This window comes from Dama dama, chromosome 17 (assembly GCF_033118175.1).
Source record: "Dama dama isolate Ldn47 chromosome 17, ASM3311817v1, whole genome shotgun sequence".
NCBI lineage: Eukaryota > Metazoa > Chordata > Mammalia > Artiodactyla > Cervidae > Dama > Dama dama.
Genome location: NC_083697.1, coordinates 14625112 through 14643673, shown reverse-complemented (window position 1 = coordinate 14643673; position 18562 = coordinate 14625112). Strand labels below are relative to the sequence as shown.

The 18562-nt window shown below is 38.2% G+C and overlaps 1 protein-coding gene across 1 annotated transcript in view; it reads left to right on the top strand.

The window, feature by feature from the left end:
* Positions 1–18562, top strand: part of LOC133071621 (bifunctional heparan sulfate N-deacetylase/N-sulfotransferase 3) — a 166568-nt gene that overhangs the window by 60281 nt on the left and 87725 nt on the right. Inside the window, exon 3 of the mRNA XM_061164139.1 lies at positions 3451–3605. Coding sequence (XP_061020122.1) covers positions 3451–3605 — 155 coding nt within the window. The remainder of the gene's footprint in view (positions 1–3450; positions 3606–18562) is intronic.

The window sequence follows — 18562 nt, the reverse complement described above, 5'->3', positions numbered from 1 at the left end:
GACTTGTAATCTTAACTAACAGGGTGTCCTGAGGACATACAAAATGTTAAGCAAGAGAAGAGTATATAAGTAGAGACATTTAACTGCAGGGAAACCAAAAGCATCATCCTTATGTCAGAAAAAAAAGAAAAACGTATTTAAGCATCACCAGTCACACTTAGCAAATGTCTCTTTACCAGGGCCACCTTATTTATTACCTAAAAGGCAGCAGGGCACAAGACTTTGCCATGACTGGGGTCATCAGATTTCTAAGCCCCTGACTGTATCTTCCTATTCTTTCTCATTCCTTTCTAGAAGGCTTCCCAGAGCTTAGAAGCCCCAAGAATGCCTGGTGTGGGTGACTCATTAATCAAACAATTACTTAATATAATGGCTTGATCAGTTCTTAAATACAGCGTCCCTTCTGTCACATAACACTCTGGTGAGCCGCCGCCCCCCCCCCCCCCCCCATATAGTACTGTAGTGAAAAAAGAAAAAACTCTAGGAGACATGTAGAAGAAGCAAGAACAGGAGCAAGAAATACAGGAGGGAAGGACATGGGCATTTTAAATTACCCAGTATGTGCCTGGACTATGTAGACACTTTCTCACAAAAGGAATAAAATAGGTATTGCTGTCCATATTTTTGCCTACTTGCCCACAGCTCAAATGTGCTGGAACCTAGAAATAAACTAAAAAGCTTCTAACTCCAAAGGCTGTACTTGTTCAACTCTACTGACATGAGTAACGAAAGTAACATGAGTAGTATGCTAAAGAGAATAAAATAAGGGAACCAAAACAGATTCAATTTAAATATGCCCTTTACACAGAGAGCAAGAATTCCCTCACATCAGCAAAGTACTTAAGCGTATGAAGGTGAAATTGAAGACTGTCCTTATTGAAAGATTATGTTATTACACCCATTCTATATCACTAATCCTGTTCCTCCTGCATACATCAAAACAACCATGCAGCCTCATATTACATCTTTATCTTTGGTCTCTTTCATTGCCCAATAAATCATAAGATCTAACTGCTCCTATTCCTGCCAGTACGCTCTACCTTCATTCTTTCAGAAAATTATATCATAGAGGGGTGGTAACAAGCAGTAGGCTTGGTTGGCTGTGCAGGCAGAACAGTCTGTCCACCCTTGTTAGCCTCTAGAGACCCATCACAACCAGTCACATAAGAACTGCTATTGAAAATAGGTGGACGTTTTTCTCCATGCAGAAGGGACATTTAAAGAATCTACTGCTCTAGGACCTTATGGAATTGAGTCTCATCGCTGAAATTAAAGTGTGACTGCATAATTCTGTGATGATTAACATCATCTTAGGCGATGCCAGGACAGATACCTTACGCTGCTCTCATTTCTGCTTTCATAAAGAAACTCTGCCTGGAGAAGTATAAAAAGAGACTCCTACTCCTGCATATATATTAGAGAACTGTTTCATTTCCCACACTCAACTAAACTGCAGACCAGAGAAAATGAAGGAAATAAAATAAACCCAAATATGAAATTCAGAAGAACAACAAAGCTGACTCTCAAGGAAACAGAGGTTTCTTGATGAAAAGTTTGCTTCCAAGAACTTGAAAGACAGGACAAGCATGACGAACATGAGTTCCACCAAGGAGCACCGTGATTCTTGGGTTGTTTGATGATGACTTCATTTCTCAGCTTATTTCCATTACCATCTTTTTTTTCTTTCCTTCAGTTTTCTCTAGTTTTTTCAACAACAGTTCCCACATTTCCCCTTTTCTCCCTTTTATGCATTAGTATAAAAGGCAGAGGAGACAGAGATCAAATTGCCAACATCTGCTGGATCATCAAAAAAGCAAGAGTTCCAGAAAAACATCTATTTCTGCTTTTTTACTATGCCAAAGCCTTTGACTGTGTGGATCACAATAAACTGTGGAAAATTCTGAAAGACATGGGAATACCAGAGTACCTGACCTGCCTCCTAAGAAACCTATATGCAGGTCAGGAAGCAACAGTTACAACTGGACATGGAACAACAGACTGATTCCAAATAGGAAAAGGAGTATGACAAGGCTGTCTATTGTCACCCTGCTTATTTAACTTATATGCAGAGTACATCATGAGAAACGCTGGGCTGGATGAAGCACAAGCTGGAATCTAGATTGCCAGGAGAAATATCAATAACCTTAGATATGCAGATGACACCATCCTTATGGCAGAAAGGGAAGAAGAACTAAAGAACCTCTTGATGAAAGTGGAAGAGGAGAATGAAAAAGTTGGCTTAAAGCTTAACATTCAGAAAACTAAGATCGTGGCATCTGGTCCCATCACTTCATGGCAAATAGATGGGAAAACAGTGAAAACAGTGTCAAACTTTATTTTTGGGGGCTCCAAAATCACTGCAGATGGTGATTGCAGCCATGAAATTAAAAGACACTTACTCCTTGGAGGGAAAGTTATGACCCTAGATAGCATATTAAAAAGCATATTAAAAAGCAGAGACATTACTTTGCCAACAAAGGCCCATCTAGTCAAGGCTATGGTCTTTCCAGTGGTCATGTATGGATGTGAGAGCTGGACTATAAAGAAAGCTGAGTGCTGAAGAATTGATGCTTTTGAACTGTGGTGTTGGAGAAGACTCTTGAGAGTCCCTTGGACTGCAAGGAGATCCAACCAGTCCATCCTAAAGGACATCAGTCCTGGGTGTTCATTGGAAGGACTGATGCTGAAGCTGAAACTCCAATATTTTGGCCACCTGATGTGAAGACCTGACTCATTGGAAAAGACCCTGATGCTGGGAAAGACTGAGGGCAGGAGGAGAAGGGGACGACAGAGGATGAGATGGTTGGATGGCATCACCGACTCAATGGACATGGGTTTGAGTAAACTCTGGGAGTTGGTGATGGACAGGGAGGCCTGGCATGCTGCAGTTCATGGGGTCACAAAGTGTCAGACAGAGCTGAGTGACCGAGCTGAACTTATTTGCAAATGTAAGGAGTAACCCAGATAAATTATGGAATTATTTTGTTGGCACTGTTGTGTTACAAACCCTGTCAGAGTGATCTAAATACTATTAGAGCTCCACAACACATTTCCCCCTCATATTCCCTGGGTTGCATTCCCTGCTTATCCCCCATTTCTCTCCAAACCTAAACAATACAAAGATCCTAAAAGTTAAAAATTCTAAAGTCCTTTGGAATAATTGTGTATTTCCTTCTTGCACTGATTTTATATGCATGTCTCATGTTTTAAAACTTTAAAAAAGAGTTGTATCACAGTCTCTGGTTGTTCCCCAAGCAACAGATTTTCCTGTGTTACAATTCATGTTCAAAGTTTTACATGTATGTAAGATAGTATAAATGGTATCTTCTAAATGCATATATTGGATTACATAATTGGATGGATAGATGGACAGATATACATACAGATAAAGAGGCAATCAGTGTAGCTGAAATTAATTGAATAACCTTTTCCCTCTTCCCTACCCACCAGGAACTGAAGAGGAAGATGAAGGTGATGACCGTCTTTTGGGGTCTGTTGATGAGTTCTGGTGGTTTCCACATATGTGGAGCCATATGCAGCCCCACCTCTTCCATAATGAGTCATCTTTGGTGGAACAGATGATTCTCAACAAAAAGTTTGCCTTAGTAAGTAACTAAAGTGCACAGCCTACTGAAGTGACTGGCTTTTTATATTGAGAACATCTTAGAGTTTTGGGGCATACCAGCACTCCTTGAGCAGGCATGTCTATGTGATAGTTGGAAACCCTTGGCATTGCAGCCTTTCAGTATGTGACTTTTGAATTTGTATTGGATGGTCATCACTATGCTTAATACTTTGAGGGGTCTAATTTATTTATTTTTTTATTCTTTTTTTTTTATTTTTTTTATTTTTTTGTCATACATTGATATGAATCAGCCATAGATTTACACGTATTCCCCATCCCGATCCCCCCTCCCACCTCCCTCTCCACCCAATTCCTCTGGGTCTTCCCAGTGCACCAGGTCCGAGCACTTGTCTCATGCATCCCACCTGGGCTGGTGATCTGTTTCACCATAGATAGTATACATGCTGTTCTTTTGAAATATCCCACCCTCACATTCTCCCACAGAGTTCAAAAGTCTGTTCTGTATTTCTGTGTCTCTTTTTCTGTTTTGCATATAGGGTTATCGTTACCATCTTTCTAAATTCCATATATATGAGGGGTCTAATTTAAAAGGAAATTTTCCAGACACTCACAGGACTCAGCTACATGACATGGTCAGAGCTCATAAAATATGATTCACATCCAGAAAGAGCTTTCTGCTACACTGAGAAAACAAAATACACACATGAAATAAATCTCCACTTAGAAAACAAACATACAGTTACCAAAGGAGATGGGGGAGGGATAAAAAAAGGAATTGAGGATTAGCAGATACAAACTAGTACAGATAAAATCGATAAACAATGAGGTCTTACTGTATACCACAGGAAACTATATTTGATATCCTGTAATAAACCATAATAGAAAAGAATATGAAATATATATATATATACACATACATACATATAGATATTTAATTGAATCATTTTCCTGCAAACAGAAGCTAGCACAATATTTTAAATCAACTATAGTTCAATTTAGAAAAATAAAAAATAGTCTTCAGTAAAATGAGATATTACTGGACCTGGTGCCAAACTGTATAGACATAAAATCCACCATTCAGAGAAGTAAGTGTCATTGAGAGTACCCAGGGAAATGTTGTGTAAATAGGGTTTTAGGTACATTCTGAAATAAGAATAAGATTTAAGTGTCAGGGAGAATTTGGAGCTAAATGAGGCTGAGGGAAACACCAGGTAGGAGGTGTTTGCTGGCAGGAGGTAATGAAATCTTAATCTGGAAAGGCAAGAGGAATGGGAAGAAAACCATTTCAAAGACATCACATACATATAACACAGGGAAGGAACATTCATTTGACTGAGCAAGATACACTGTTTTATAATCAAGAGGATTCTGATTCTGGACAGGAAAATTTACAGTTAAAGTTCTAATAAGTGCAGCACATGGGAAAATGTGCTTGTGATGAGTGGAGATGGTATAGAGTGGTTAACAAGCCAATACAGCATGTTGGGGGTGGGAGGGTGTTTACCTTTGTATTATTCTTATGAGCACACAAACACGTGGAAAGAGTCCAGACAGGTAACTCTTTACTGTACCAGCATTCTCCTTCCTGGGCAGACAGTACACTGGGGCAAGAACCATGCTCTATCACAGTTCCTAGTTCATAAACATACTCAGTGAATATTTGAAGTATGAACAATTAAAGCAGCAGAAATTACCTCTCAAAAAAGCAAGTGAAGTGTAATATATCTTTATTTATTACAGCATTTTTCTTATTTGCAAACCCCAAAATTTATATTACAGTGTTCACAGATTATGTTAATAAATCTAAAACCATCAGATCATGTTTCTAGGTTCAGTTCAGTCGCTCAGTCATATCCAACTCTTTGCGATCCCATGGGCTGCAGCACGCCAGGCTTCCCTGTCCATCACCAATTCCTGGAGCTTGCTCAAACCCATGTCCTTTGAGTCGGTGATGCCATCCAATGATCTCATCCTCTGTTGTCCTCTTCTCCTCCGGCCTTCAATCTTTCCCAGCATCAGGGTCTTTTCCAATGAGTCAGTTTTTCGCATCAAGTGGTCAAAGTACTGGAGATTCAGCTTCAGCATCAGTCCTTCCAATGAATATTCAGGACTGATTTCCCCCCGGGATGGACTGGTTGGATCTCCTTGCAGTCCAAGGGACTCACAAGAGTCTTCTCTGACACCACAGTTCAAAAGCATCAATTCTTCAGCACTTAGCTTTCTTTATGGTCCAATTGTAACACATATACATGACTACTGGAAAAACCATAGCTTTGACTAGGCAGACCTTTTTTAGCAAAGTAACAAAGGTCAGCTTTTTAATATGCTATCTAGGTTGGTCATAGCTTTTCTTCCAAGGAGCAAATGTCTTTTAATTTCATAGCTGCAGTCACCATCTGCAGTGATTTTGGAGCCCAAAAAAATAAAGTCCGTCCCTGTTTCTACTGTTTCCCCATCTATTTGCCATGAAGTGATGGGACCAGATGCCATGATCTTAGTTTTCTGAATGTTGAGTTTTAAGCCAACTTTTTCACTCTCCTCTTTCACTTTCATCAAGAGGCTCTTTAGGTCTTCTTCCCTTTCTGCCATAAGGATGGTGTCATCTGCATATCTGAGGTTATTGATATTTCTCCTGGCAATCTTGATTCCAGCTTGTGTTTCATGCAGTCCAGCATTTCACATGATGTACTCTGCATGTAAGTTAAATAAGCAGGGTGACAATATACAACCTTGACACACTCCTTTCCCTATTTGGAACCAGTCTGTTGTTCCATGTCCCATTCTAAGTGTTGCTTCTTGAGCACGATACAGATTTCTCAGGAGGCAGATCAGGTGGTCTGTTATTTCCATCTCTTTAAGAATTTTCCACAGTTTGTCGTGATCCACACAGCCAAAGGCCTTGGTGTAGTGTTGTTCACATACTGTATTTCTAGGTAAATCTTACTAACTGTAGGCTAAGGCTAGTGTGCAAAAGAATTAAAATACATTACACTAGTTAATTTGCATATGATTTGGGAAATACTAAAATATAACCACTCCCTTAACAGACCAAAATTTTTTTCTATAGATTTGAAGTCTTGATCCCAAAACTAGGGGCTTCCCAGGTGGCTCAGTGGTAAAAGAATCTACCTGCTAATGCAGGAGATGCAGGAGATGCTGGTTCGATCCCAGTGTTGGAAAGAGTTCCTGGAGGAACAAATGGTAACCCACTTCAGTATTCTTGCTGGAGAATCCCATGGATAAAGGAGCCTGGTGGGTGACAGTCCATAGCGTTGTAAAGAGTTGGATGCAACTGAACATGCACCAAAACAAGAAATGACTAATTTGAAGTATAATCTCAGTTTTGATGTTTCCTGCATCTTTGCCTTTTCCAGTGTTAGTCTCTAAACCCTGAAACTATATGGAACTCTGTGGAAACAAGACCACATGTTATATCTCCCTTGGCTGGCCCCCCAGTTATGTAACTATTAGTTTTTCTGGTTAATTAGAATTTAAGAAAGTGCTGATGGCCACTTGCCCAATTAACATGAAATGTATTTTACATAAACTTCTAAAGTCCCAAGAGGTTTGAATAGTTGACTCACATAGTATGTTACTCAAATCTGTACAACAAAAGTTTGCATTAATGAAACAGACTGCTTTTTCCACAAGAATATAGAAGACCAAATATTTATAGGTAGCATCAGGAGCCCATATTTATCTTTTAACTTCAATCTTCTCCCCAAGATAGACAAATGGCTTCAAGGGCACCTTTTTCAGACATTGATATTTTGTCAAGAAAACACAAATAGTTCCCTACATGCTAGTATTTTGAATATGTTGACAGTATTTGCAAACTCCTATGAGATGGAGAGCCACCATCTTTCCCAAAAAACATATATATAATTAGGACTAGTAAACAGCACGTAGAAGTGGATAAATATTGCCACAGTTTGTAATAGCACTAAAATCCCCTCAATGTAGCAAACAGTAATTCTGTCATCTTCAGAAATCTAAGACTGCTGATATTAGCAAAGTTAATCAGCAAGAGAGGATATGGAGAAGAAAATTACTTTGTAGTTTATTTTTAAATCTGTGGAGAAAGGAAGGAATTTGTAAACAAGGAAAATACATACATAAAATAAAAGAAAGTACTAATAAAAGATAAACTAAGAAGTGATAGAGAAGATTTCTAGGTATGTTGTTATTGTTGTTTTGGTAGCGTTCAAAAAACATTTTAGCAAGGCATATTTGATGACATTCACTGTTATATTCCCCTGAAAATAGAACATTATCTGGAATAATAGTATTCTGTTATGACTTGGATGAATGAATCAACATATGCCAATATTATTCCATTCAGTTCAGTTCAATCGCTCAATCGTGTCAGACTCTTTGCGTCCCCATGGACTGCAGCACGCCAAGACTCCCTGTCCATCACCAACTCCCCGAGTTTACTCAAACCCATGCCCATCAAGTCAGTGATGCCATTCAACCATCATCCTCTGTCGTCCCCTTCTCCTCCTGCCCCCAATCCCTCCCAGCATCACAGTCTTTTCCAATGAGTCAACTCTTCGCATGAGGTGGTCAAAGTACTGGAGTCAGCTTCAACATCAGTCCTTCCAACGAACACCCAGGACTGATCTCTTTTAGGATGGACTGGTTGGATCTCCTTGCAGTCCAAGGGACTCTCAAGAGTCTTCTCCAACACCACAGTTCAAAAGCATCAATTTATCAGCGCTAAGCTTTCTTTATAGTCCAACTCTCACATACATACCTTACTACTGGAAAAACCATAGCCTTGACTAGATGGACCTTGGTTAGCAAAATAATACCTCTACTTTTTAATATGCTATCTAGGTTGGTCATAGCTTTTCTTCCAAGGAGCAAATGTCTTTTAATTTCATAGCTGCAGTCACCATCTGCAGTGATTTTGGAGCCCCAAAAATAAAGTCTGTCCCTGTTTTTACTGTTTCCCCATCTATTTGCCATGAAGTGATGGGACCAGATGCCATGATCTTAGTTTTCTAAATGTTGAGTTTTAAGCCAACTTTTTCACTCTCCTCTTTAACTTTCATCAAGAGGCTCTTTAGTTCTTCTTCCCTTTCTGCCATAAGGGTGGTATCATCTGCATATCTGAGGTTATTTCTATTTCTCCTGGCAATCTAGATTCCAGCTTGTGCATCATCCAGCCCCGCATTTCTCATATATACTCTGCATATAAGTTAAATAAGCAGGGTGACAGTATATAGCCTTGATGTACTCCTTTTCCTATTTGGAATCAGTCTGTTGTTCCATGTCCAATTCTAACTGTTGCTTCTTGACCTGCATACAGATTTCTCAGGAGGCAGGTCAGGTGTTGTGGTATTCCCATCTCTTTAAGAATTTTCCAGTTTGCTGTGATCCACACAGTCAAAGGCTTTCGCATAGTCAATAAAGCAGAAGTAGATGTTTTCCTGGAACTCTCTTGCTTTTTTCCACGATCCAATGGATGCTGGCAATTTGATCTCTGGTTGCTCTGCTTTTTCTAAATCCAGCTTGAGCATCTGGACATTCACGGTTTACACACTGTTGAAGCCTGGCTTGGAAAATTTTAAGCATTACATTGCTAGCTTGTGAGATGAATACAATTGTGTGGTAGTTTGAGCATTCTTTGGCATTTCCTTTCTTTGGGAGTGAAATGAATACTGATCTTTTCCAGTCCTGTGGCCACGGCTGAGTTATCCAAATTTGCTGGCATATTGAGTGCAGCACTTTCACAGCATCATCTTTTAGGATTTGCAATAACTCAACTGGAGTTCTATCACCTCCACATGCTTTGTTCATAGTGATGCTTCCTAAGGCCTACTTGACTTCACATTCCAGGATGTCTGACTCTAGGTGAGTGATCACACCATCGTGATTATCTGGGTCATAAAGATCTTTTTTGTATAGTTCTTCTGTGTATTCTTGCCACCTTTTCTTAATATATTCTGCTTCTGTTAGGTCCCTACCATTTCTGTCCTTTATTGAGCCCGTCTTTGCATGAAATATCCCCTTGGTATCTCTAATTTTCTTGAAGAGATTTCTAGTCTTTCCCATTCTATTGTTTTCCTCTATTTCTTTGCATTGATCACTGAGGAAGGCTTTCTTATCTCTCCTTGCTATTCTTTGGAACTCTGCATTCAAATGGGTATATCTTTCCTTTCTCCTTTGCTTTTCTCTTCTCTTCTTTTCACAGCTATTTGTAAGGCCTCTTCAGACAACCATTTTGCCTTTTTGCATTTCTTTTTCTTGGGGATGGTCTTGATCCCTGTCTTGTGTACAATGTCACGAACTTCCATCCATAGGTTTTCAGGCACTCTGTCTATCAGATCTAATCCCTTGAATCTATTTGTCACTTCCACTGTATAACCATAAGGAATTTGATTTAGGTCATACCTGAATGGTCTAGTGGTTTTCCCTACTTTCTTCAATTTAAGTCTGAATTTGGCAATAAGGAGTCCATGATCTGAGCCACAGTCAGCTCCTGGTCTTGTTTTTGCTGACTGTATAGACCTTCTCTACCTTTGGCTGCAAGAATATATATGCCAATATTATGGTTATAGTTAAATGTAAATACTTGAAAGTACATATAGTAAGAACAGACATGGACAGGAGTCATACATATTTTTTGGAATTCTCAACTTGAAATGATCATGAATTGAAAGAATAATTCAAATTTGAAATTGGTCATTCTTAACCTCACATGTTAAATAGAGGACATTTCTTAAAAATGCCATTCCTAGTTTCAGGTTGACAACTCAAATTATGATCTTGAGGCAGCAGAGAACATTCATAAAAGTTTAATAAAATACAGAACCAATTGGCTTTTTTGTCAGGAGAAGACACACATAACAAGAGACTGGATCCAGGCTCAGTCCCTCCTGGGTCATGACAATGTGAAAGAGAAGAGCAGCTTTTGGGAGCAGTGATTAGTATATCACCCAGCAGAGAACAGCTGTTGTTTTCATTATCATTATACTCAGTATCGTCAAACTGCCATCTTCAGTTGTTGCCTAGGTTTCTGTGCTTAGAGTGACAGGTAAGAGGGACAAAGATCCTCAAGTTTAAAAGCTTATTTTATATTGGGAAGACACTGGTTCATGTGAATTCTACATTTTCTAGTATGTGTTCTCTAATGCCCACTAAAGTCACAAAGTCACAAAGCTGCTTTGCTGTTAAATTTAAAGATGCAATAAGAAAAGTTCAAGGGTTTTATTTATTTTTCATATATTCTATATTATTTCCTTAAATTCTTCCAGCAACTCTGAACTGTAGGTATACTTATTCTCACACCATGAAGAAGAAAACTGAGAAGTCAGAGAAATGCCAGTGACCCACTCATGGTGACAAAGCTCACTAGTGGTAGAATTTAAAACCAGAAATCCTCTTTTATTTTTAAACTGCATAAATTGTGATTCCAAGCTTCCTCACTAGCCTCCTAAACCAACTCACAGTTATAAGTCTAGATTTCTCTTTTGCCTGGTAACCCAAGGGGATATCTGGGAATTCTGCTAACATCAGGGAAATTGAGGACTAGAGGTGAAATTCATAGGACAACATTTCCCTTAGGTTCCCAAATGCTCCTTGAGATAGGCAGAGTTTATAACATGTTGGGAAGGAAGACAAACAACTGAATCAGGGGAACTTTCCACATGTCTAAACGGCATTGGTTGTATGTGCTCAGTCGTGTCCAACTCTTTGCGACACCATGGACTATAGCCCGCCAGGCTCCTCTGTCCATGGAATTTTCCAGGCAAGAATACTGCAGTGGGTTGCCATTCCCTACTCCAGGGGATCTTCCCAACCTAGGTATCAAACCCACATCCCTTTCCTCTCCTGTACTGGCAGGCTGATTCTTTATCAGCTACACCACCTTGGAAGCCCCATCATGTATAGATGCAGAGTCTACTTTATTTATATATTTTTTTAGTTCAAGGGCACTTATTTTGTTTTTCCCAGTGGTACTTTCTTAAAATTTATTTATTTTTAATTGAAGGATCATTGCTTTACAGTATTGTGTTGGTTTCTACAAAACATCAACATGAATCAGCCATAAGTTTACCCATGTCCCTTCCCACTTCAACATCCCTTCCACCTTCCTCCCATCCTACCCCTCTAGGTTGATACCAAGCCCCAGTTTGAGTTCCCTGAGTCCTATAGCAAATTCCCATTAGCTGTCTGTTTTACACATGGTAATATATTTCCATGTTACTCTCTGCATACACCCCAGCCTCTCCTTCCTCCCCCTCCAGCCATGTCCGTAAGTCTGCTCTCTATGTCTGTGTCCCCACCGCTGCCAGATACAGAGTCTACTTTAATTCAGAGAAACTGTTCCAGAGGAAATTCTGCCTTGATTCTCCACTCACTAGATGGAATAAGCAGCATTGTGCTAATACTGCATTTGTAAATTGGGTCACATTCTGCTTTTTTCCACCAGCTTGGAAGCTCTAAATTTAAAGAGGAGCATGAGTGTTTCACAGTGAAGGAACTGAAAGCACATACAAAGAAGCAACTGGGTGTTCAAACAAGACTAGACATCATGGATAGAATTTAATATTCACAGGAGTTAGTTACAGGACACTTAAATTCTTTTCCAACTAAGAGAATCTGAGACTATGATGTAAGACTCTTTGATTGGATCCTCTCTGTCACCATCTATAGCCAAAGACTTGCTATTTTCACTAAGTTTTAGCAAACACATCTATTAATCCTTCTGCACAATATAGACACTTCTGTCTCACAAGGGAATTTGATGTCCATTTTAATTTAGCTTTGAAAGCTCTGTCTAATTGCTTACTATGGAAGGTCAACCAAATCCTCTAAGCAAACTTGTATTTGATGATTACAGCCATCAGGAAATACAGCTTTAGAGATTGATTAGAAAATATTTTTAGTTATCAAATATGGGATAATTCAGGTACTAAGATGAAATTTCAACAGGGGATTTTTTTGAAAGGTACCATTTCTGAGGCAAAAATTGTAACATTAATCATTGACCTACAACACAGTGGAAATATCTTATGCAGCTTTTTAAATTGGATAAAATTCCATTAGAATAATAAAATAACTTACTGCATTTAAACATCAAAAGAATCATCAGTATATATACTCTCAACTGGAAACCTGGATTTAAATTTTAGTGAATTATGGTAGTTTAGTTTTTAGAGATAAAATAGTCAGTAGAAATTTTTATCGTAGAACTCATTACCAATATCAGTGATACCTAGCACTGTTATAGACAATACTTTTAAAATTGGTAGTTGTAAAACAATGTTCTGGATCCTGAAAACAAAATCTTGGCCAGGATTGTACATTTTGATTGCATTATTATTATTCTTTCACGTAGTGTCCTTTCCACCCCCCCATTTTCCAAGTTCAGCAGAACCTGCTAATTTATGTTATCTGAAATGTCTAGTGTCAATTATGCAACTTCTTAGGATAGTGAGCACATTAACTTTTCTAATGTGGAAATAAAGATTACAGTATCAAAATGTAATTTAAAATATATTGAGAGACTTGCTGGCTTAAGGAATATATAATAATCTTTTAATTAGTTTGCTTGCCAGCTAGAGAATGAATGAATTTTATCATTGTCACTTCAGTGAAGCACTTTATAAAAAAAAGGACATTAGGTTGTCATTTTATTGATATTGAAAACAAAGTGTAATTCTGATTATCCTAATAGAAACAGAGTTTAAATCAGAATTCACAAAGTCAACTCTGAGCTGGTAGATTGCTTCTGGACCAAAGGAAGCAGCACAGTTTAAGAAAGCCAATAGCCATTATTCAATGCAGGATGACCAAGATGGTGAAATTAATAATTTATTTCATGAAAAGAATGGCTGAAAGAACTTGGAGAGGGCAAGACAAAGAAGAGGAGAGCAAGGGATATATTATCAGGGTTAATATTCACATTGAAAGTACTGGTATGGCCATGTCAGTTATTACAATATTGAAAATGTCAATACCCCCAGGACCACCTTAGACCCTCCCCAGGCATGTTCCAAGCCTCCCAGCTACTCAGCAACCAAGAGGGCCTGGTTCACAGTCCCCAACATCCAGCTTCAGTTCTGCAGCTGGCAGCAGGTCTGACCAATCAGTGGATGGCATGTTGACTGGTAAATATTTTGAGTGTTAACCCTGAATATGATCAATCCATCAATGAAAGTAAAATCTATATAACTGCTAACTTTGTGTCTATTTTCACCTTTTTGTACTTCCCCCTTCAAGTTCCCAGTTATTCAGTAGTTTCTATGAGTTTTCTTTTGTACTATTCCTGCTCCATCTCAAAACTTCCCATCTCCACTCCACTTCCAAATGTTTTATCCCACGCCTGGATCCCTGCAGCAGCATCTAAACTAGTCTCCCCAATTCCCCGTTCTTTTTCTTTAATTTATGCTCAGATAGGGAAAGCTGTGAAACTTGAAATTCTATTGTTCTGTTTTCCCTGCGTGAAACAGAACCTTGCATTTCAGTGAGAAAGGTTCTTGACTCTCCAGAGGAAATATAAGAAGAGAACATTTTGAGCTCTAGATAGCTACCAGACACTGAACTCAGTGCTTTCCACGTATCCTCAGTTCATCCAGACAGACACCTGTGAACCTAGTTATTCCCATATTTAAAATGCAAAAAGTGAGGCTCAGAGAGCTTATGTAATTTTCTTAAAATCACACAGCCAGTGAAAACTGGGGAAAGGATTTGATCTCAGCCGGGTCAAGATCCAAAGCCCACATAAGCAGCATGGTTTGTGTAACTGAAAGTTGCCCATGCCATTGATACTGTTATTGATTGCTATTACAAAAACCTCATGACTGGAATGTTACTATTTCTCTGAAGAGTTATATTTAATTTAAACAAATTCAGTATATTAAAATCTGGATTTTTACAATGTTTTTCTTTTAAGTGCTGTTTATATGATTTATGCAATTTCTCGTGTTTGTGTAGCCATCACACAAGTATTAACTGTCCTGATGTTTATTATAAATACCAGACGGTATGCAGTAGGTATAAAAAAGATCAGTATCAACTGTTCTACTCTGTCAGTATTATTACTTCAGTTAAAGTTAATACCATGAAGTCTTAAAGATTCCTAGTCTATTCTTTATGTATCCTAGTCTATTCCTAGTCTATTCTTTATGTATTTTCAAAAAGATTAAATGTGTTGCAAATACTTGGGGAATTTAAGCCTGTCTCTGAATTGTTTATGGCATTATTACTTCTCAAGGACCCCGAAGGTCCATAGTAAACTCATAACTTCAAACTCTGAGAAAGCTGGATTAAACTAAACCCTCCAATTCCTTCACTGTGTCTCTAGATAATTTTATTTTCAGTTATTTTGCTACAACATAAAAAAGCAAAGCCTCATATATTCTTTTTTTCTTATATTTCTATAAACCCCTTCATGTGTTTACTTGAAGAAATCTTAGCAATTCAAAAAAAAAATTAACCTGGCCTGTGTAAAGTACAAGTGTTTACATCATTCTGTTGAGTATTCTTACAAAACTGTACCCTTTAGTGGTATATTTACTTGTGAGTCACTCCAAAAAGATATGATGACACTTCAGAAATTCTGAAGGGAACTCTGAGAGGGGAAAACACTATGCTCTGTTAAATGGAAACTTACTTGAAATAAATTACATAATTATTAGGGGAGACTAGAAGAAAATCAATCACTCCCCAAAATAATTCTTTCTTAGAGGTTACAAATGAAAATGAAGCTAAGTATGTATACCTTCTTTCTTTATTGGTACTAAATTATTAGCTTAACTTTTGCTTCTGTGATTTCTTTTTTTTTTTCTTCCAGTTTTATTGAGATACAACTGATACACATTCAATATTGTTTAGTTTAAGGAGTGCAGCATGATTTGATTTATATACATCACGAAATGATTCCCACAGTAAGCTTAGGGAACATCCCTCATCTCATATAGATATAAAATCAAAGAAATATTGATAGAAAAGATATTTCCTTATGATTAGAACTCCTAGGATTTATTGTCAACAACTTTTATGTTTATCATGTCATATATTATGTCCCTGGTACTTATTTATAACTGAAAGTTTGTACCTTTTGACTGACTTCATCCAATTCCCACTCCCCCACCCCCCACATCTGATAAGTACAAATCTGATCTCTTTTTCTATGAGCTTGTTTGTTTTTTGAAGTATCATTCAATTCAGTTCAGTTCAGTCGCTCAGTCGTGTCTGACTCTTTGTGACCCCATGAATCGCAGCATGCCAGGCCTCCCTGTCCATCACCAACTCCCGGAGCTTACTCAAACTCATGTCCATCAAGTCAGTGATGCCATCCAACCATCTCATCCTCTGTCGTCCCCTTCTCCTCCCGCCTTCAATCATTCCCAACATCTGGGTCTTTTCCAATGAGTCAGTTCTTTGCATCAGGTGGCCAAAGTATTGGAGTTTCAGCTTCAGCATCAGTCCTTCCAATGAATATTCAGGACTGATTTCCTTTAGGATTGACTGGTTTAAGCTCCTTGCTGTCCAAGAGACTCTCAAGAGTCTTCTCCAACAACACAGTTCAAAAGCATCGATTCTTCAGTGCTCAGCTTTCTTTATAGTCCAACTCTCACATCCATACATGACTACTGGAAAAACCATAGCTTTGACTAGATGGACCTTTGTTGGTAAAGTAATGTCTCTGCTTTTTAATATGCTATCTAGGTTGGTCATAGCTTTTCTTCCAAAGAGCAAGCGTCTTTTCATTTTATGCCTGCAGTTTATAACTGACCTACAATACCATGTTAGTTCCTGTTACACAACATAGTGATTTGATATTTTTATATGTGTTTCTGGAATTTCTTAAAGCATTAGGCTTACTAAATTTCATTAAAGTTCTTCAAATAATTCAGCTATTCTTTTAGGATACTTGAAGAGGAATATCTGATGTCAAGAAAGGGCTTTTGCTGATGTCATTATTATGGCCTTGTCAAATTTATTGTTCACCAAGGATATTTTAATCTCCTACTTTACATACAATATCAATTACTTTTTCCAGAAGAAATGTATACTGTTTGATAAAACTTTTTTTTTAGATAAGACTGATAATAATAGTGTATTTTCAGCCCCCATATCTTCTTTTAAGGGATGTTTTCTCTCAAATAAGAATCCTCAGTCTTGGGGGGGAACTGGAAGTACTGGTGGAAGGATTCTTAGTTTACCTTTGTTTCTTTGTTTTATTTGTTGTTGTTTCAATAAGAAAGAGAATAATGTTAATAAGATGAAAGGAAATCAAATGGCACTTGACCTCTAATGTTGCTTGTATGTTTTATTTTCTACACTAGAGTAAGATAATTTATTACCCCTACTTGGCAAATAAAGAAATTGAGGTTTGGTGAAGTTGTATAACCTGCTCTGCTGCTGCTGCTAAGTCGCTTCAGTCATGTCCGACTCCAGGGTGATCTTCCCAACTCAAGGATCAAACCCATGTCTCCTATATCACAGGCGGATTGTGTACCACTGAACCCCCAGGAAGCCCTTGTTACTATAGTCATGTTTTTCCAAACTCCAAACTGTGAGACAAAGACCATCACCTTGCTGGGGTTTCTGGACCCACAGGAATATCACTAACTGGAGCAGTTTGCCTCAGCCTTGGTGTTCCATGTTTTTGGTGGAGTTTCATTTCATAGGGGCTTCCTTGGTGGCTCAGATGGTAAAGAATCCACTTGCAATGCGGGAGACCCAGGTTTGATCCCTGGGTTGGGAAGATCCCGTGGAGAAGGAAATGACCACCCACTCCAGTATTCTTGCCTGGAGAAGCCCATGGACAGAGGAGCCTGGTGGGCTGCAGTCCATGGGGCCGCAAAAAGTCGGACATGACTGAACGACTAACATACACACAATCATATCTATTCATTTCATAGATATGATTGATTGAGTCACTGGCCACATGGTTGAACTCAGTATCAAAGTCTCCTGCCCTGCCTAGAGATCAGGTTGATATAGGCTGGCTCAGTGCCCCAAATCTCTAATCAGATGTTTGGTCTTTCAGTCCTGGCTAAATTCTGAACTGAGTCATTTTGTTAACATAAATTCAGATCTTCGGTCTCAGGGATCCACCATGAATAAAGGACATTCCTGTCACTTAGAAAATTCCAAGGATTTAGGGCTTACCTCCCAGCAACCAGGGATGATGAAGACCAGCCAGTTTTTTAATTACACAACAGCTGCCAACAGAGGATGATTTTAAACTCATAAACCAAATCTAAAAAACATCACGATCATCACTGAAGATTTTTCACATACCAGCCAGCAAACAGAATTTATATTATGAATTAAAGAGCACACTGAAAAACTAGAAAGAAACCTAGTAGCCAAATCTATAAATACTAACCAGATTTATGTAAATATGCCTATCACATTTTAGGGTGTTATCACTTCCTTAAATATGTAAGAAGAAAATTATACATGTTAGTTTAAGATTAGATCATGGATTTAAAATAGTGAATTTATATTTAGCATACAAATATGAGACTATTTCTAAACACCACAAGGATTATGTCAAAGAAACACAGAATTTTAAATCTGAATCTTAGTGATTACTTGCACAACCCTTTTAATTCACAACTGAAAAAAATGAAAACTCAGCTTCCTTTACTAAAGGAGTTATTTCTTTCAAGATCTTTCATTACATAGCATGCCAGAAATACCATCATTTAATCACAGGAATGTGTTCTAATATTTACACTCTTAGCATTCAGTACCAAATCTAATTCGCTAACCTAAGGATAAATCCTGACTTGCCTAGTTTGGTTCTAGATGAAGAAGGAAATAAGATTCCTTTAAATAGTAACTTTACATATATTGGGCCACCATCAATTCCATTTCTTACTTCCCTCCCCAAGTTACAGCAACTGCTATAGGACCACTCCCAGTGCCAAGGCCCCACAGGTTCTCATAAGCTAAAAAGTCATGTGTTGATCATTAGTATTACCTTAGGAAAACACTCTTTAGAAG